At 55.6% G+C, this 19,279-nt stretch overlaps 1 protein-coding gene across 4 annotated transcripts; it reads left to right on the top strand.

The window, feature by feature from the left end:
• Positions 1-237: 237 nt before the first annotated feature.
• Relt (RELT TNF receptor) lies at positions 238-17,812 on the top strand. Of its 4 annotated transcripts, XM_036188937.1 has the most exons (12): positions 238-559; positions 8,735-8,746; positions 10,394-10,463; positions 11,754-11,828; positions 11,946-12,112; positions 12,271-12,350; positions 13,064-13,321; positions 14,754-14,834; positions 15,139-15,220; positions 15,371-15,628; positions 16,039-16,237; positions 16,383-17,812. In XM_036188937.1, exons 1-12 carry the CDS (start codon positions 456-458, stop codon positions 16,428-16,430), a joined length of 1,434 nt encoding a protein of 477 aa, XP_036044830.1. In that variant the 5' UTR covers positions 238-455; the 3' UTR covers positions 16,431-17,812. The 4 variants fall into 4 exon arrangements, with proteins under 4 accessions (XP_036044830.1, XP_036044815.1, XP_036044824.1 ...); XM_036188922.1 differs by lacking the exon at positions 8,735-8,746 and having other exon boundaries at positions 238-389; XM_036188931.1 differs by lacking the exons at positions 238-559; positions 8,735-8,746 and adding an exon at positions 619-680.
• Positions 17,813-19,279: the final 1,467 nt, after the last annotated feature.

Below are 19,279 nucleotides of genomic sequence, written 5' to 3'. Positions count from 1 at the left end.
GTCTCGATTTGGAGCCCCCACCTCCCCGCCACCCTTCCCCTACAAAGGGACGCATCGGAAAAGCATCCTAGTCGCCGCCAGACCGTGGCGCGCAGCCCCTGCAGTTCCTAGGAGGCTCGAGAGGGGGCGATGTAGAGCGGTGCGGCCTGGCGGGAGACTCGCGAGCCCTTTGCGGGCTGGGGGGCTCCGGGCCAGGGGCGGCAGGTCGGGGCTCTGACGTCGGGGGCGGGGCCAGAGGCCGTGACGCGAGGGGCGGGGCCGCGCAGCTTCCCGGCTAGGCCGGCGATTCATTCAAAAGGCGCGCAGGTTGCGCGGCCGGCCCGGAGCGCTCGCCTAACGGGGCCCGGGTTCCGCGTCGGACGCGGAGCCGAGCTGGTGCTGCCGGCCAGGTAAGGAGGGCGCGCTCGGCCCGCGGCCCCGCTCTGCTGCCCTCAGGAAGTTCTGCCGCGCTGCGGATGCGGCAGCCCCACTCTCCTGCCCTGTCCTGTCCCGTCCCAGCGCCTCCCGCGCGTCCCGGAGCCCCCTGGCTGCGCGTCCTTCCCGCACCGGGCGCTGCGCTGCGCAGACTGTCAGAAGGTGCGCGAGAGGAAGCAGCGGAACTTGGCGTGCGAGGGGTCGGTGGAACCCGGGAACTTGGATTGACACCAGAGCCGGTTGCAGGACGGGACGGCGGCGCCTCGGTGCGGCTGCAACGCGGGGCTGCCGGGAAGGGGGGGTTCTGAACGGTGTCAGCCCGTGACTGTGGGTGACACGGCGCATGAGGCGGCCTGACCCGGGTAAACGTGTGGCTGGGACACTGGGCGGTGACGCCGAGCCTAGCGGGCGACACAGAGGGGCTCTGTGTGTCTGAGACAGGAGTGTATGTATGTGATTGTGTGTGGGAGAGACCCTGGGTCACTGGGGTCACTGTATGTGGCCTGCAGTTTGACCGGGGCTAGGGCCAGTAAAAATTGTGAGTATAAGGTAGAAGAGAGGAACCTTAAATAACTTGAGCAAGCCCTGAATCACGGGGCCACAGGGTGCGTAAGGAGACAAGGAGAGTGAGAGAGGGAGAGAGAGAGGGAGAGAGAGAGAGAGTGTGAGTGTGTGTTGTGTGTGTGTGTGTGTGTGTGTGTGTGTGTGTGTGTGTGTGTGTGTGTGTGTGTGTGTGTGTGCGTGCGCGCGTGCGCGGACTCAGGACAGAGTAAGGAGACAGAAGGAGGAACAGCTTCCAGCAGTTGAGGGGGCAAGGAAGATCGGGAGTCTAGGGAATAAAGATCTCTGGAAGGCACCCTGCAGGAGTTCAGATTAGTGGGTGGTTTCAATCTCCACTACACACACACACACACACACACACACACACACACACACACACACACACACACGAAGTCCTCAACATCTGGCTGGGGCCTTCTGTATCCTCTCTCTTGTTATCAGAATCTGCCTGTGCTGGGCCTCAGTCTCCCAGCCTGCTCAGAAGTGTGAATAGCCCGTGAATCATCACTTTAGGATCTTCTATTGTTTTTGGGTCAGTCTTCTCCATTCTTCTTTCCCCTCCAGGCAGAAGGACTGCAGTGGGGGCGGGGGCAGATTTCTGCTGGTGATACAGTGGTCGAAAGTTTGCACCCATGTGCTGGTGAAAGGTTGGAAAAGCTATCAGATTCCCACTCCAAAGCCGCCTGCTCTTTTAGATCCTGAAATCTCAATCCAAAGACATTCTCTACTCAGGTCTCTTCTTCAGCTCCCTGTTTGGAGAGAGAGGGAATATTCTCCATCCATGAATGGTCTCTGGTCTAGTCTTGGAGTTCTGTCCATCTGGGAAAGACCACTCTGAGGCCCCTGCTCCCATAAGAGGGTTAGTGCAACTCATGTAGAATGGGTGCAGCTGGGCTCCCTAGCTCCAGAGGTGGCAGTGGGGTCCCACACCTGATAGAATATACCTGTGGAGGTTCCGCTTTCTGTAATCCTCCGAAAATGGTTTGACTTTGAGGTAGCAGTGGCAGACTCTGCTGTAAACACTTTGTAATGCACTGTTTTATTGAATCCTTACAGTGGTTCTGAGACACAGTAACAATTAGAGACAAAGTAACTGAGGCTCAGAGAACTACAGTGGCATCATCCAAGGTCACATAGAGTCAGGAGAGCGCCAAGACTGGAACTCAAGTCTTCTAACCCTGGGAGGTGTTGGAGAGGATCACCACCCTCCTGGTGATAGCTCATGGCTTATCTGAGCTCCTAGCTCTCAGACCTGGGCTGGCAGGCCAGGCATAGGTGTCCCATTATGAGTTTGCAGTGAGATTGGTGTGCATACTGGCTGACAAATTGCAAGTGGGTGTTTTACATGGCTCTCCTGTTCCCTCGCTCCCCCTGAGCTAGAGATCACCAGAAAGTCCTGGCTCTGAAGTAGCTGGAGTTAGCAACACAGCCCAGGGTGGCAGGCAGGGATGGTGACCTTCATCATACTTGACAGGTCCCCATCCCCGAGTCTTTGACTCACCCATTTGCCGTGGTGGGGAGCAGATGGAGTGACCTTGTGTTTGTACCCTGCCCAATCCCCATTCCTCCCAGATAGCCCTTCTAATTCTGAGCACTGCTGATGCTTGGCCTGGAGCTGGGGCTGGGGACCAGGGTGTCCCTCAGTCCTCCCTGGAATGACTGGAGCTGTGCTTTGGGGGCTGTTGAAAATAGCTGTCTTGGTCTCCAGGGGCTGAGCCCGAGTTATTTCCATCCCTAGCATAGAGGTAGAAATAGCTCAGGGCCAGGAGAAGGAGAGAGGGGAGAAGGGCTAACTAGGGGTTAACTTTTCCCCCTGGCCCAGCCTCTGTGGAGTCCCCCAGCTCTACTCTGCCCCATCCAAGCCAAACCGTTGTGGGAACTTGGGCCTCTGGGGATGACAGTGGGGCTGAGCTGGGTTTCTATTTGGTGTGGTAATTGCTAGCGGGAGGTGCCTGTGTCTGCCATTGGTACAAAACATGGAGCAAGGGGCCTAACTTACAGAGCCAAGAGTCACAGCCAGCAGGCTGAGCCCCACTTTACACAGGGAGAGACTAAGGTTCCAAGAAGGGCAGGGCACGCTCAGCCCCTAGCTCTCCTCTCTGCTTTCCCCCCTTCCGCTTGATCCCGGACACTTGGGCAGCAAGGGAAGCAGGTTCTGTCACAGCTTTGCAAACTTCTGTTCGAGCTCTGCCCTGCTCTCTGTGTGTGTCCAACTGTTTTCTTTTCTTCGGTTCGGTGCTGTGGATTGAACCTGGAGCCTCGTGCATGCTAACCTGGTGCTGCTGGCTAGGTAGAAAAAAAACCAGTGCTGCCTCCCCGCTGTGTGCTCAGCCCCTGAGGCTATCAGATCTTTGCCCTGTCCTCCAGAGAGTTCTCAGTCCTTCTAGACATAGGCAAGGAAACAGGGAATCAAAGAGAAGGACCCTTCAGACCTAGTGCCACTGGGTCCAATGGCCTTGAAGGTCTATGGCCTTGAAGTCCAGAATTCTTTCCTGGGCCACCCACCCTGGGAAAGACGAGCACTCTATTAATAACTGCCCATGTGGCTCCCAGAGTATGCCTGCCTGGTTGGTTGGCACAGATGGAGGGGGATGAAGGGGCCTTCTGTGGCCAATTAGAGGCAGGGTCCAAGCGGTTGGGAGAAGGGACTAAACTTGGCCCTATGTATGCTCTCGGTGGGAAGGAACTGAGAGCCCATGGGCCCTGCACTCTGCCTCTCAGGCAGCCTTCTCACTACTGGCAAAGGGTCAAAGGAGATGGAGAACTGATGGCTGAGTGGGTTTCCCGATAGGAAAACTTCCCGAAGGATAGGGTGGGGGCTGGGCTCAGGCCTGCTTGTAAAGAAAGAGTTGCTGTTAGCTTGAGGTGGCACATGCCTTTAATCCCAGCATTCGGGAAGCAGAGGCAGGTGGATCTCTGTGAGTTCTAGGCCAGCCTGGTCTACAGAGTGAGATCCAGGACAGGCACCAAAACTACACAGAGAAACCCTGTCTCGAAAGACAAAACAAAACAATAACAACAAAAAAGAATTGCTGTTAGCCTGTGTATTCTGGATCTTCCCCCCATACCATGAGGTCAACTGAGTTATGGCAGGTGGGGCTGCATGTGAACTTCGGAACTGTCCCTGCTCAGTCCTCTGCTTTTCTGACTCTGGTCTCAGCTGTGAGGGAGCAGTCACACATAGGCTCCACTGGTATGGGTCCCATGCTGCTGAGACTTACATACTTGGCTTCCTCACAGAGTGCTTTCGGCACCCAAGTACCTGGGTAGCACCTGGGTAGTCTTGGCTGGACATTGCTTGTTTGGAGCCAAGTTCCTCCTATGGCCCTTATGTTAGAACGGGTAGTTCTAGCCGGATGATGGTGGCAGCACACGCCTTTAATCCCAGCACTCAGCAGGCAGAAGCAGGCGGATCTCTGTGAGTTCAAGGCCAGCCTGGTCTACAGAGTGAGTTCCAGGATAGCCAGGGCTACACAGAGAAACTGTCTCAAAAAACAAAAACAACAAAGAATTGGTAGATCTTGGCCAGCATTGCTTAAGTGAGATTCCAAATATCCCCTCCACATCCGTGGAGGCCCCAAAACTCTAGAGAGCGACCTGCTGAAGGTCACAGATCCACTTAGTGACAGAGGCAGAGCTTCTGCTCAGGAGGGCTGTCCCAGAGCCTAGTCTTGCCCCCGCTGGCACAGTCACCATCCACATGCCCACCCAGGCCTCCCTCCTCAGCACCCAAGCCCAAGGAGTTGGAGAGTGAGCAGGAGACCTGTGGTGTCTCCTCAGTCTCTCCCTAAATTTCTGTTCCAGTCAACCAGATAGGGATGATGGTATCAGGGTGAATGCTGAGCAGTCTCAGGCCATCCTGACTCATTAGCAGTTCAATAAAAAGTGGAGGTGTGTGGCCAGGGCAGCAGCCAAGCTGACTTGGGGCGGGGCGGGGGGGGGGGGCGGTTAGCCTCATGACTGAGAGGTGGACTGAGTGTTTCCCTCCTGGGCCCTTGCTGTCCTGCCTTAGGGCAAGAGGAGGCAGTCCAGGGGTGTCTCGTGGTTCTTAAAGGCTGGTGTACACTAAAGCTGGTGGGGGCCAGGCAAGGGGACATGGGCAAGAACTGCCTGTTTGTCTCCTTTCCAGGGTTGGTAAGCCTTATTTCCTTTTAAAAAATCTGTTACATGTATTTGTTTCTTTTGTATTGACGGGGTGGTGGTGTGGAAGTCAGTGCACACCTGCAGGGGTCAGTTCTTCCCTTTAGAGATCGAAGCCAGGTCATTCAGGGTTGGTGGCAGGAGCCTTAACCCACGGAATTGTCTGCCAGCCCTAGACCAGGTCCTCTCTCACTCAGCCAAGCCAGCTCAGCCTCAGTTTCTGCGATGGACCGTGGAAGCCCGTGTTGAGAGATCCAGTAGGACTTGACCTGGACAGGAAGTAGGACTCCTGAGGGGGTCATCGGGGAGCTCCAGCTCTGTCCCGGGGTGACCACCATCTTCTTTATCCCCAGACTTGTCCTAAGACGGAGAGAGACTGCATCCATTTTCTACTCAGCCCAGAGGAGCAGGGAAGAGCCAGATCTGGCTGCCTCAGCTCTTTCCTTAGCCTTAAGGAGTCAATTAGCCCTCTCAGCCCCCTCCTGCCTGCCTTACCACCTGAGCTGCTGAAATGCAGGCCCAGTGGCAGCCAGGAGGGCTGATGAACAGAACCATGTCCAGCTCCTGCTGCCCTGAGTGTGGGTGGCATGGGGAGAAAGCCGGGAGTGGGGATGCCCTTCTTTCTGCATAGCCCCCAGGCAGCTTTTGTTTATCTCTGAGCCTTCAGCCTCAACAGCAGCCCTGGGAGCCGCTCTTCCTGCCTCCGGGAATTCCCAGACTTCCCCAGGCTTCTTGTTGCCTGTAGTTTCTAGTGGTCTGTCCTGGGTGCCCTGGTATAAATTAGCACAGTATCCGAAAGAGCATGGGTACAAGCACTTCTGAGAGACCCTGAGGCTGCCAGGTGGGGAACCATACCTCCTACAGGCCTTGCCCGGGTCTTTCTAGTAGACCTTCAGCTGAGCTCCCGTCTGTCTGTGTGAGCCACCTTCCACACACTTTGGCACTAGCCTTCTCGCCATCAGATTGGCAAGCACTCCTGAGTGTGTCTGCCTGCCGAGTTAGGACTAGGCTTCAGGGCTGGAAAGGCAGAGATGAGGCAGTCCTGGGCTCCATCCCCGCCTGGCTATGGGACCCCCACAGGTGACTTCCCCAACCTGTTTACTCAGGCCTGAAAAGGGAATGTTCACCTCTCTGACATGGATTGGAGGTGAGCCAGGGTGAGGGATAGTCTCTGGCTGAGGTTGGCCCCCTTCTGTTAGGGAAGCCGGCAATGCCTAGCAGCCTTAACTGGCGCCCAGTGTGGGCACTGCCCTACTTCAGCCCCAGTTGCCAGGGAACCACTGGGTCCCTTGCTAACCTGGATTTCTCTATTGATGTTGCCTTTGTAGCCGCCTAGTGTAGCCACTGCTGAGGAAGGCCTGTGTCCAGCTGTGTTTCCAGGCAACCCTTGCCTCCAGAGGCTGCAAAGAAGGCCATAGGCTAGGAAGCAGAATCTGCCTTCTTCCCTACCCTACCCCAGGCAGACCCTGGACCCACCTCCCTCTCCCCCAGTGCCCTCACTTGGCTGGCAGCTCACCTGCCTGCTTAGAGGCAAATCAGGGTTTCGCTTCCTCTGCTGTATGCTTCAGGGTTCCCGATTCCTGTAGGCCCTGAGAAAAGTGCAAGCTCAGCATGACCTGGGCTCTGCCTGCCAGCCTTCCCAGATCCTCTCCTGTACCTCCCACCCCCAGAGTGGCCCACTGGGCATTTCCTGTGTACTTGATCCCATGCTAGAAGGCTGATCATAAATACAAAAGAGAATTTCCCTATGCTTCACACTTTCTGGTCAGACATGTGCTCTTCCTTTTTTTAAAGTTTACAAATGGGGAAACTGAGGCACAGTGAAGTGTAGTGCATGCTTATTGAGGACTTACTCTGTGCCAGTCCTGTGCTGAGAACTAAATGTGAATTCTCTCATCTCACCCTCTATGAGCTGTCTACCCTGGGCCCCATAGCTGCACAGCCAGTGAGGAGCAGAGGGGGGCAGGCTACTGAAGACATCTGTTCCACTTCTCACCCCAGTGCGGCCCACACCCAGCGGAGCACTGGGCATACAGGACAGCTTGTGGTGAGAAGGGGCTGGGCCAATGGCACCATTGCTGAGGGTAGGGGTGGTGGTTGGGGCCTCCAGGAGGAAGTGACTTTGAACTGCGCTCTGCAGGAAAGAGTAGGTGTTGGCCAAAAGTGACAGGACGGTTCTGGGCAAAAGAAACAACAGGTAACACACATCTCTGTGACTTGAAAGAAGCTTCAAGTAGCTGAGAGAGAAACCCAAGGTGGCTGGAGTCTGGGTACATGTTTGTGTGAGGAGGTTTTCAGGGGTGCCTTGGGACACCATTCTGAGGGTTGGGGAACGGGCTCGGGGCACACTCACATCTGTCAGGAAACCTAGGCTGCAGGTAAGGTTGACCTAGAGGTCAGAAGTGGACAGAGGCCTTGGAAGATCTCAGGGAGTGTGCTGGGGGGCCTCGACTGGGGCTAGGGGTGAACCCAGAGATTCGGTTCTAGGAAAGAGGAAGCTGCCTGAGGCCTGGGCAGGCAATTCAGCTTCCTCTTTCTGTGAGGCCTCCAGGGCTGCTCCTCTCTGGGGCAACTTCTACTGCAGTTTGGGGCCCTGCTGCAGCTTTGCTAGTTGGCTTGTGCTCAGGGAATTTCTGTTCTAATTGTTTGGGCACTTCTCCAGAGGGCTACATTTAAGAAAGCCCCCTGAGGTCTCCTGGTAGAGCCATCCAGTTTCATGCCTCGGTTGGGTGCTGGGCTTTGTGGTGAATAAAACAGACATCCCTGGCCTGACTGTTGTCTGGTTGGGGGACAAGCAGCGAACAAGCAAGCCAACAAATACTTAATTACCACCCTCGGGTGTGTGGGGAGGAAGTCCCGTGACCCACTTGAGGCCCATTACCTGGGTTAAGCTTCAGGACAGGCTTCTGCCACAGAAGATAAACAAGCTTTCCTGCAGATGAGGAAACAGAGCTGGGGAAGCTGGAGGCTCAGGTCCCACAGGGACTTAGTGGATGGGTGGATGCTCAGGGCTGGGGGATGGAGGAGTGGCCTGTGAGTGGACTTCCTTCACTTCTAGAACCCTACCTCCTTAACCCTGTCCTCCCTCGGGTACCCAGGAGCTGGGCGGGCGTCATGAGCGTGACCCTTCACTCTCAGGCTGCTGTGTTCCCCTCTCTGTCAGCTCAGCCCTCAGGAGTTAGGCTTTGGCCTTCTAGACAAGACAAGTATGGAGAACTCTGCTGACCCTCCTAACCTAGGGGCTTCTCTGGACTTGTTTACCTAGGGTTTCTGGGGCAGTAGCTTGGATGCTAGAAGATGGAGGTTGAGGGGGCCCGCAGAGGTTGCAGCGGCAGGTGTGCACATGTATGCATGTGCCTGAGCAGGCAGAGGGGGGCAGGAGGGATTCAGTCTGGTTGAGAGTGGGGGCCACGCAGCCAGACTAGAGTAAGTGGCAGTTGTGTGGTAATTAGAAGGTGCATAATTAGAAGGCAAGGGATGCTGGGTGGCGGCTGTCAGTCAGTGGGTATATCAGAGTGGGCCTACTGGCTTTGAGGCTGGGCTTCTGGACCCCCATTTTCCTTTGGGATTCTGGCCTGTCTATAGATATGCAGCTGCATAGCCTCCCCTTGAGGCTCAGGTCACTCAGAAGGTGCGGTTAGGGTCCGGATGGTCCCGGGCCTCTCCCCTGGGGTTTTACTTCTTACCTTCCACCCCTTACCTTCACCCCTTCTCCTAGCTCTCTGGGCTGCCTGGGGACGTAAAGGGCTGCTGGGGCTGGGAGCATGCTGTGGGGACAACCTGAAGACTTGGGGTTATGGTCAGGTCTGTAATAGTGAGATCCTCTGAAGGACTGTGGAGGGGCCATGGGAGATGGATGGTCTTGGGGGAACACGGAGGCCAGGAAGGTTTAAGGGACACTGTGGTACAGAACCTGGAAGGCAGTTCTGTGACTGAATCTGAGAAGGGACAGGTCAAGGGATGAGTCAGGAGTGCCATCTGTTGAGTGTTGACTGCCACGGGTGGCCTTTCCCGACTCTGGAGCCTGTCCTTCCCTGTCCCTGGTTTTCCCCTTAGTTGGCCTGGAGCCCAAGAGGGGCTGGCTGCCAGTGACCTGGAGAGTCCCTGGATGATGTGACTCCAGCCCCTCCCCCTCCCCTGGGTGTAACTCAATCCCTGACCCTGCTGAGGTCTCTATGGGGCCAGGCCCAGGTCAGGTGGCAGATAGGTTTCCTCTGCTCCCCTCTTGTTTCCAGCCAGGAAGCCTGGCTGCCAGCGGAGAGGGAGAGGGGGCCCCGTGACCCGGAACCTCCTGTGAGCAACAAGTCCTCTGCCAGGCTTGCCATTAAAACAGCCTGTGACCCCCTGTCCAATGGGGTGGGGGAGGGCTAGGCCCATGAGTACCTTGGGGTTTCAGAGGGTACTCCTAGCTTGTGTTGAGGCCTGATGAGCACCCTACCCCGACCCTGGCTGTGAGAAGTACACGTGGACTTTCTGTTATCTATCCTGAATCCTTCCTCCCGTCCTAACTGTCCACTGGCTACAGACTTCTCCAGAGGTGCTGCTGTCTGGCTCCAGGAGCCTCCCTCTGCTGGGAAGCTGGCATTGGTCAAGGTTCTCTGAAACATCTCACTATGGGACCATCGTGTCTTAATCTGTTTGCCATAGTGTCCTCTGAGAGGGAGCTCCCTGTGGACACCGGTGTTCCTGATTCCCTAGTGCAGAAGTGTGTCTGGTGTGTGTGTCTGAATTCTAGATCGGGACCCTCCCTGGGGGAGGTGTAGAGGAGGAATGGGCCTGTGACAGAGTGAGCAGGGTTACAGCCTTCCAGCCAGACTTCTAGAAGTGCGTTCATGGAGGCCTCTGGGATGACTTTGAAGGATTAGGGCCTTCCTGTAGCAGAACCTGCAAGAATTAAGGCAGAGTGTGAGAGTGGCCTGGGGGCTGTGAGAGGCTGGAGGTGCTGGAGCCATCTCAAACCCCAGCCCAGGCCTTTGCCAGCTTCCTTCCTCTTGCCCCTCCTCTGATGCCTCAGGGCACCTGGCTGTTTATGGAAGGGGAAGGAAGCACTTCCTGCTCTGGGAAACCTCCTGAGCTGGAGCCCTCAGCTTCCCTTCCTCCTGGCCAGGCCTAGAAGGCTGGCAGGTCAGTTCTACCTCTGCTCAGACCTGCGTCCTGCCATGTAGGCCAAATGCTTGCCCAGCCCCCGGCAGCAGCCCTGGCATCCTGAATGTGGCTTGGAGGGAGACAGCAGCCGACTGCTCTGGCCACTCCCCTGAGCGTCCTTTACCTGCCCTAGGTCCATGTCACTCCAGGGCCTGATGATGAAGCGGACCTTGCTGTGCTGGCCCCTGCCTTGTCTCTTTGTGGTGAGTTGGAGAAGGGCCCCCCAGAGAAGCTGGAACAGTTGGAGTCTGAGCATGCACCCCAGCACTCCAGAGAAGAGGGTGCAGACACTGCTGAGGAGTCTCAGGCTCTGGCGGACTTAGACACTCACCTCTTTCTTGGAAGAGCCCAAGGCCTTCCGAGGTGCTGAAGTGTCCAGTAGCACTCCCTAGTGTACAGTCATGACCCTGTGGAGACAGACATAATCTCTTCTACTCAGGACAGCCGAGCCGGGATGCAGCTTTCCCCAGCAATTCCCACATGGGCCGGAGGGATTTCCTAGCATTTGCAGGCATGGCTGGGGGGCAAGGTGCTTGCCTCAGGCAGGTGTGAGGCAGAGCCAGGAGGGCAGGAGGGGACCTGGAAGAAATTGAGTCCCTGGTGCTGGATGTAGGCTCTGCATTAGTATGGGGAAACTCAGATTCTGGAGCTGGAGTCAGAGCACCTTAGGGGTCTGTGTGGTCTTTCTGCTGGGCTCTGGAAGCTCAGGGATAGCAGGCTGAGATCTCTAGGAGGCAGCCTTCAGCGAGGCTGGCCCTGAAGGCTGGCCCTGCTCTATGCCTGCTGCCCCTAGCCCTAACAGCTGGGGCCAAGCTGGAGGACAGGGTCTTCCCACAGAAGGGGTCAGGCAGGTAGTCCATTTGTTTGAGTGGGAAGCAGAGGGAGGTCACCAGAGAGGGGTCTATTAACCCACATCTAGCAGAGCCTTCCTCTGGAACGTGGCATGCTCTGTTTAGGTGCAGGGTATGAATGGGGTGGCCTTGGCGTAGGGGAGGTCACAGAGGAGGATGTGGTCTCAGACTCAGCCCAGGGCCCAGAATAGTAGGTAAGCACCAGCTGCAGACTTGGCTGTAGGCATGATAAACAGAGGGTAGTTAATGACATGCCCAGCTTGGGGGTAGGGGAGGTGTACTGCAGGAAAGGAGACAATCTCAGAGGAATTCGGAAGTATTTCCTCCTCATCTGTCTGGGGTGAGGAGGTGTAACTCATCTGAAAGAGCTATAATTCAGAGGCTCAAGGGCTTGAGGTCCTGCTCCTGTCTGGGGCTTTCTAGAATTTTCCAGAAGCAAGTATAATTCTCCCTCTACCTAGACACTGGCAGTGTAGCAGAACTGGCAGAGGCAGGCTCTAAGAGTGCCCCGGAAGCCTGCCAGGGAGCCCATGTGGTCTGCGATTCGTGCCCTGTTCAGGAAGCAGGTAGTGAGTAGATGACCCTTCAGGCCTCATGCCTAACACTCACCATGTCTTCTGTGTTCCACCTGTGTGCCTCCAGCTGCTGCCCTGGCCTCTGGCCACTCCAACATCAATAACTCCTTGGCTGTGTCCACCTGGCAAGGAGCCTGACCTGGTGAGCGATATGCTGCCCTGTCCCAGGAGGACTCCTGAGGGCGAGAAGGCCTAGGCTTCGATGCCCAGGGGCCTTAGGCCTGGCTCCTGGCCTTGTAATCTTTTTCCTCTGCCACAGGACCCCGGGAAGGGCACATTATGCCGCACCTGCCCCCCAGGCACCTTCTCGGCCTCCTGGGACTCCCATCCATGCCGGTCTCATTACCGCTGTAGCCTTCGAAGGAGGTTGGAGGCACAGGCTGGCTCAGCAACTCATGATACAGTGTGTGGAGACTGCCAGGCTGGGTGAGCACAGGGTGAGGGTGGGGTTCATGCTGGGCCTCCCTTCCCATCTGTGACATGGATGGGTGGCGCCATGGAGGGCACTTGGTAGGAAGGAATCCAGTGTTTCCTAAGGACCAATTCTTCCTTCTGGACCTCAGTGACATCTTTCCTCCCTGCAGATGGTTTGGGCCTCGGGGAGTTCCTTATGTTCCATGTCAGCCATGCTCCAGGGCACCTCCAAGTACTGGTGGCTGCGAGGGTGAGTGGCAGATGGTGGGGTAGGAAAGGGCTCAGTGAGTCTCTGCAGCATCCACATGGGGACAGTAGGTCCTTTTCCAGTCCATAGGAGAAGAGGAAGCCACCAGGTGTCCAGCCACATGGTCAGCCACCTCACTTTTGAGTGATAGAGACCATCCAACATCTGGCAGCTGCCGTTAGGGTTGAGGGTGCATACCCTATTTGGTCGTGCTGTCCCCAACCTCTCCATAAGAGCCCTACAGATGCATCTGAGCATGCACAAGTGCCTTTGCAATGCCTGTGAACACATGACTTCTTACTACTAATTCATGTGCTGTTGTGAAGAGGAATCCTGTCTCCCTCTGTCTAGGAGTGTGCCATATGTGTCTGTCTGTTCACTCTACACACGTAGCATGAGGGGCAAATGTAGGTTGAGGCCCAAGGAAGCCTCACTGGATAACTGATTGGCTTTTGTTTCCCTAGTGTGGCAGGGTGGGCTGTCTTGGGGATGTCAGTTTTCCCCAGCTTTATGTTCGGGTCCTTGGACTTGCTGCCATCACTCCTGCACCCAGCCTCCTATCCCGGCCTGCCCAGGACTCCCAAGGCTAGGCCAAGGCAGGCCATCAGGGCAAGATTACCACCGTGTCTCTGGTCAGGCAGAGGAAGAACAGTGCAGCCTAGCAACTCATTTGTATGTTTTCCTCTGCTGACCTGCTTCCATCCTCTGGTGTTCAGAGTCAGGGCGACGGGCCCGGCGTGGTGTGGAAGTGGCGGCAGGTACCAGTAGCAATGGGGAGCCTCGGCAGTCTGGGAATGGCACTCGGGCAGGCGGTCCTGAGGAGACAGCTGCCCAGTATGCGGTGATTGCCATCGTGCCTGTCTTTTGCCTCATGGGGCTTCTGGGCATTCTGGTGTGCAGCCTGCTCAAGCGGAAGGGTTACCACTGCACGGCCCACAAGGAAGTTGGGCCCAGCCCTGGAGGAGGAGGCAGCGGTAAGACCCGACTGGGTCCAGGTGGGAGGGTCGGGGCTTTGGAGGGGACCTTCCTGGTCTACGGGTCTGACAGGAGAGGCCTGCAGAGGGCTAACCAGGAAGGCCTCCTGGGGGTGCCGTCAGCAGCCCTGATGGGAACAGTGCAGACTGACATGGAGATGGTAAGGGGCCGAGCTATGGCAACAGACAGAGGGGAAGCAGAAAGCTGGGCCAGTGGCATTGGTGAGATTTCTGCCTTGGGTGAGGCCCTGCTCCACTGTGGGTTGGGACTCTATGGAGGCAGAAGGCTCCAGTTGTCTGGTTCAAAGTGACCTCTGGCCCCTGGTGTGGAGCAGGAGAATGCCTTGCATCAGGAGGGCTGGCAGGGCCAGCATCCTGGCAGGCGCTATGAGGGTTCAGGTTTCAGCTCCACTGTGGTTTGAGATACAAGTGCTGGAAGGAGGCGGAGGAAGCCCTGGGCCCACTGCTTCTCTTGCTGACCAATGCCTCCTGAAGGGTAGAGACCTTGTGGGCAAATGCACTTCTCTGGGCCCTCAGTAGCCTCCTGGTCAAGTCAGCAGACACAACAATTCCTACTCCAGCTTTCCAGAGTCCCTTCCAGCCCTAACTGAATTATAAAGGGAGTAGACAGGAGGGTAATAAGTCAGCGTCATTTGTAAAATATGTTGGAATATTCTATTATTTTTAATTAATTTTATGTGTATGTATGTTTTGCCTGCATATATATGTATGCAGCAAGTGTGTACCTGGTGCTCACGGAGGCCAGATGACAGTATAAATCCCCTGGAGCTGGAGCCAGACTGTTTTAAACCCCCATGTGGGAACTGAGAACAGAATTCTGCTCCTCTGCGAGAACAAGTACTCTTAACCACTGAGCCATCTCTCCAGGTCCAAGTCAGGGCCATTTGATGTAGGACTGCTTTTCTGCTAACCTAGTGACTTTAACTGTTGGCTGCTGCCTGGGTACAAATCTTAGGACAATGCTGCTGGCTCAGGACCCATCCCAGTGGCCCATTCTCACACCCTTGAGTTTGAGCCCAGAGCTGTTAAGTAGTTCCATGGAGAGGATGGGGTGCAGAGAGGTAATGGGCCTAGAAAGGTGTTGGGAGGTCTAAGCAAGGAGAGCCCTCAAGGCCAAGAACAGAACAGCACCCACCCAGAAGAGGCTGGTGCAGTCTGCAGGGTGGGGTTCTTAGATGGTCCCGAGACCAACTGAGCACTTGGAGCTGCTGGTACAGCGTGATAAAGATGACTGCATACTTCTTTAAGTCTAGGTGATGGGCCTGTGGGTCTTGTCACCTGAACGCCACAGTAGGCTCTGCTGCAACTCTGAGCAAGGACTGTAGCGCCCTCTGCCAGCAGATCCTGGTGTAGCTTGGGAGCCCTGAGTCCCTTCTTTCCTAGAATCATGGATTCCTTTTCTTTTCTCCAGGGATCAATCCCGCCTATAGGACAGAGGATGCCAACGAGGACACCATTGGAGTCCTGGTGCGCCTGATCACAGAGAAGAAAGGTGAAGAGAGGGTCTTCCTGTTTCACCCCATGCCTGGGAGTGGAGGGTCTCCTCCAGAGACCTTAGATGATGCTTGGGAAAAGTCCTGCCTAGCTCTGCCTCCCCACACCAAAGCCCTGGCCTGACTGGTACTCTGACCCTGGGTGCTGGGTGCTTTTGCCTCTTGACTGGTGAGGGATGGAGGAAGGGCCCATAGTACAGGCCCAGGACAGGGGATGTGGGAGTAGGCAGGGGCTGTCTGCTGAGTTGCAGAGTGGGGTGCTCCTTCGCTTTGGAGCTGGGTTCTGACTCCACCTGCCCACAGAGAATGCAGCGGCCCTGGAGGAGCTGTTAAAAGAATATCACAGCAAACAGCTGGTACAGACGAGCCACAGGCCTATACCCAGGTGAGGCGTGGGGCCTTCAGATAATCGGCTTGCCTCCTGGGGATCCCCGCGCCTGGGTCTGTTCCCTTTCACGTCACCTGTGTCCCTTTACTTGATGGCATCTCCTGCCCTGGCTTGCCCTGGTGACTATCTCTACTTCTTCTCCTGCAGGCTGCTACCAGCCTCCCCTAGCATGCCACACATCTGCCCACATCGCCATCACCTCCACACTGTGCAGGGCCTGGCCTCACTCTCTGGCTCCTGCTGCTCCCGCTGTAGCCAGAAGAAGTGGCCAGAGGTGCTGCTGTCTCCTGAGGCGGCAGCGGCCACCACTCCTGCCCCCACCCTCCTGCCCAACCCATCCAGGGCCCCCAAGGCTAGTGCCAAGACAGGACGTCAGGGTGAGATCACCATCTTGTCTGTGGGCAGGTAAGGTGGGCACAGACAAAGCAGGGTCGGGGAATAACTTGACATCCTGGAGACAGGCAGGTCCATGGGTCAACATAGTTCTGACTAGCCTTTCCTGGGCCTCTCTGTGTAATGTAGGTGGCCAAAACATCATTTCCCAGCTACGCTATCTCACATGGAACTCTTGGGTCCCTGAGGCATGGTCTTGGTATTACCGTACCTGGGACTTCTTAGGCCAAGGGTCTGTCCACCTCTAACTAGATGGAGGGTTGCTGGGAGCCGGGCACAAACAGCCTTGTCTCTGGGGAGCTAGGAAGGGCTCTTGTACAGGCTCAATCTGTGACCTTGAAAACTGCATGTGACCTAGTAGGTGTCTTCCCTGTCCTAGGATCCCTCTCTGACATGGATGTTGGTACCACCTCTCCCTACAGGTTCCGTGTGGCTCGCATTCCTGAGCAGCGGACCAGTTCATTGTCATCTGAGGTGAAGACTATCACGGAGGCTGGGCCTTCGGGGGGTGATCTTCCTGACTCCCCACAGCCTGGTCTTCCCCCTGAGCAGCGGGCACTGCTGGGAAGTGGTGGAAGCCATACTAAGTGGTTGAAGCCCCCAGCAGAGAACAAGGCCGAGGTGAGAGCTGGGGGGGGGGGGAATTCTCTGTTAGCACCTGGGTCAACCCTGACAGAACAAAGGCCCAAGGAGGCAATATGGGGAGCTTTTCTGAAGCCCAAGTGGCCTCCTGACTCAGCTCTGGCCCCTCAATCCTGATTCCCAGGAGAACCGCTATGTGGTCCGGCTCAGTGAAAGCAACCTGGTCATCTGATGGGCTGTCTAGAATTGCATTCTTCCCTGCCCTGGGAGGTTCTGAAGGCGTCCTGCAGGAGGGAGAGCTACAGCTGGGACTGAGGACCAAGGTGCAAAGGCCTAGCAGACAAAACAGCCAAGGCCAAGGCCTGGAGGTGGGATCGTCCGCCCCATTGAGGAGGCAGCCTGCGGCACAGCAAGTGAGCAGGAGATCAAGAGCCCACCCCATCCCTGCAGCCCCAGTTACTTCCCTGAAGGGTGCCCTAACCCTGTGCCTGTCCTGAACACATCATAGGAGCCCTCTGTCCCTTAGGCATCTGGGTTGATGGAGGAGTGGTGTCTGTACTCGGTCCCCAGCTTGTGCCTTGGGAACTAGCCACTCTTACCACATCCTGGACCCTGGATGTGTCTCCCTCTCTTCTGGCAGGCCCTACAAAAGGGAGGGGTAGCAAAGAGCCCTGTACTGGTGGCAGAGTACCTGGGTTCCAGCTTTTCTGACTGTTAAGTGGGGGAGGAGAGCTCAGTTCCCAGAACCTTTTCAGCTCTTTGCCAGTTCTGGGCTGAGTCCTGTTGGGGGGAGCTTGACTTTGCTACCCTCCCATTAATAATAGCTTTATCTGGCCTGTTTTTGCTGCTTCTGGGCCTTGGCCTTCAAGGCTCTTGTGGGACTATTATGGCAATGCGTTCAGAAGGGGCTCATGCATGTGCCTGCCCCTACCCTGCTATTTTTAATGAAACTGAAAAACAACCCGACTTGCACAGGGCTCTGGTGCATGCAGAGTCCCAGGCCATCCTGCTGCCTTCAAGCTCCGGGAGTGGAGGATGGTGGCTCAAGAGTGCCTCTGGCCTGTGGTTCCCATGCTCCTGTGGTAGTGTCTGCGGGTAGCAGGGGTGGCTGCCAGTCCAGCCCGTTTTGTCTCTGCTGTGCCTCAGGACCTGATTATTTATGTGGGGCCGCGCAGGCGCGGGACCCACTGACCATCCCACTTCTTATTTATTGAAACCTGTTGTTACCCTGTCCCACATCTCCAGCCCCACACACTTGAGTAATGAAAGGTGGAAAAGGTGTCAAGAGGCGCTTCCCTCCCGTTCCCACCCTGGAAACCTGTTCGCTCACCTCACACTTCCAGGGGCTTGCCCAGGTGTGCTCCATAGTGTCTGTCCTTCCTCATCAGCAGGGAGCCAGGGGAACAGGCAGAGGTGGCTGGTTTCGTTCTCACCAAGGTCCCCAGAGGCCAGGCTTCTCAATAGAAATAGACTGAGCCATGTGTGTGGTGGAAAGTGTTCTAATAATCATTCCAAAAAGTTTTTTTAGAAGGTAAACTTAATTTTAATATTTTAACCCAGTATATCCAGAATGTTTTCATTGCAATATAAAATAATTATGAAAATTATGAACGAGCTTTTTTTGTTTCAGTTTAGTCTTATGTATTTTACACATCTTGACATGAACTAATATATTTCAAGGGCACAAGAGCCGTGTGGTGAGTGGCGAGCTCTCCAGGAAGCAGCAGTCATGCAGAAGCTCAGTGTGGGAGGGGGAAGCAGCATGTGCAGAGGCCAGACAACAGGTGGGAAGGGCTGGAGGCTTCTCCACAGCAGTTAGGACGAAGCAGAGCCTCAGTCCTCCTGGTCACCATGTAGAGCACAGCCGCTCCTGGAGCAGGAAGCTGTTGGAGCTGTCTGGGTAACAGGTGAGGAGAAACAGAAGGACCCAAGAGATTCCTAAGGCAGACCTGCTAGGACTCCTTATGGGGTATGATGCAGGGGATTAGCTCCTAGTCATGTCCAAGGTATTTTTGTATGAAGCCCTGGAGCTCTGGGGAGACAGATCTGGGTGATAAGAACAGCTTACAAACATTCAGGTGGGTATTTACAGCCAATAGGGCAGGGAAGGGCCATTTTTAGAAAAAGGCCTCAGGGCAGATCCTAGGGCCTGGCAATAAGAAAGCCATCAGGGGGCTGGAGGTATGGCTCAATGGTTAAGAGCACTGACTGCTCTTCCAGAGGACCTGGGTTTAATTCCCAGCACCCACATGGCAGTTCATAACTGTCTATAACTCTAGTTCCAAGGGGTCTCACACCTTTACACCTATGCACATAAAATAAAGTTAAATAAAATTTAAAAAATAAAATAAAATAAAGGATCAGGATCCTGGTGGCCAAGAAAGGGTGTAGAGTTTGGGGAAAGTTGGCTGAGAGGCCAGGAGGCTGTCAAGTGCCCTGGGAGTGGGGAAGTGGTGGACAGGGCCTTGGCGAGTTTCCTAAGCGGTGTGGTGAGAGATGAGCTAATACCAGGTAAATCAAGGGACATCATCCCATACCAAAGCCACCATGGCTGGTGGGACCTTAAGTTAGGGTTTTGTTAATGTGTGGTATACTATCTAACATGGGAGAGAGTGCCGGGCGGTGGTGGTGCATGCCTTTAATCCCAGCACTCGGGAGGCAGAGGCAGGCGGATCTCTGTGAGTTTGAGGCTAGCCTGGTCTACAGAGTGAGTTCCATGACAGCCAGGGCTACACAGAGAAACCTTGTCTCGAAAAACGAACAAAACAAAAAGGGGGGAGTAGAGAGAGTAACAGGCAAATCCTGCTGGCTGTCCCATGGCGGCTGAAGGACTAGAACCTGATAGAACTGTGAGGTGTGGAAGCCCGGTCTACAGGACTTGAGAAAGCCTGGTTCATTGAGGACAGAAGCTTCCTGGGCAGAAACAAGGCTGGCCTAGCAGTGGCAGGAATGGAGGGAAGAAAAGAAAGAAAAGCGACCTTTGACAGGATGGGCACATGTTTTGAGTGCCCACCTATCCCTGCTTCTCCCTCCTACATCCTTCGGGTAGACGGTCCTCTGTGGGACTCTGTGAACTGGGTG

The sequence above is a fragment of the Onychomys torridus genome, chromosome 1 (assembly GCF_903995425.1).
Source record: "Onychomys torridus chromosome 1, mOncTor1.1, whole genome shotgun sequence".
Classification (NCBI taxonomy): domain Eukaryota; kingdom Metazoa; phylum Chordata; class Mammalia; order Rodentia; family Cricetidae; genus Onychomys; species Onychomys torridus.
This window is presented reverse-complemented; position numbering and strand designations above follow the sequence as displayed.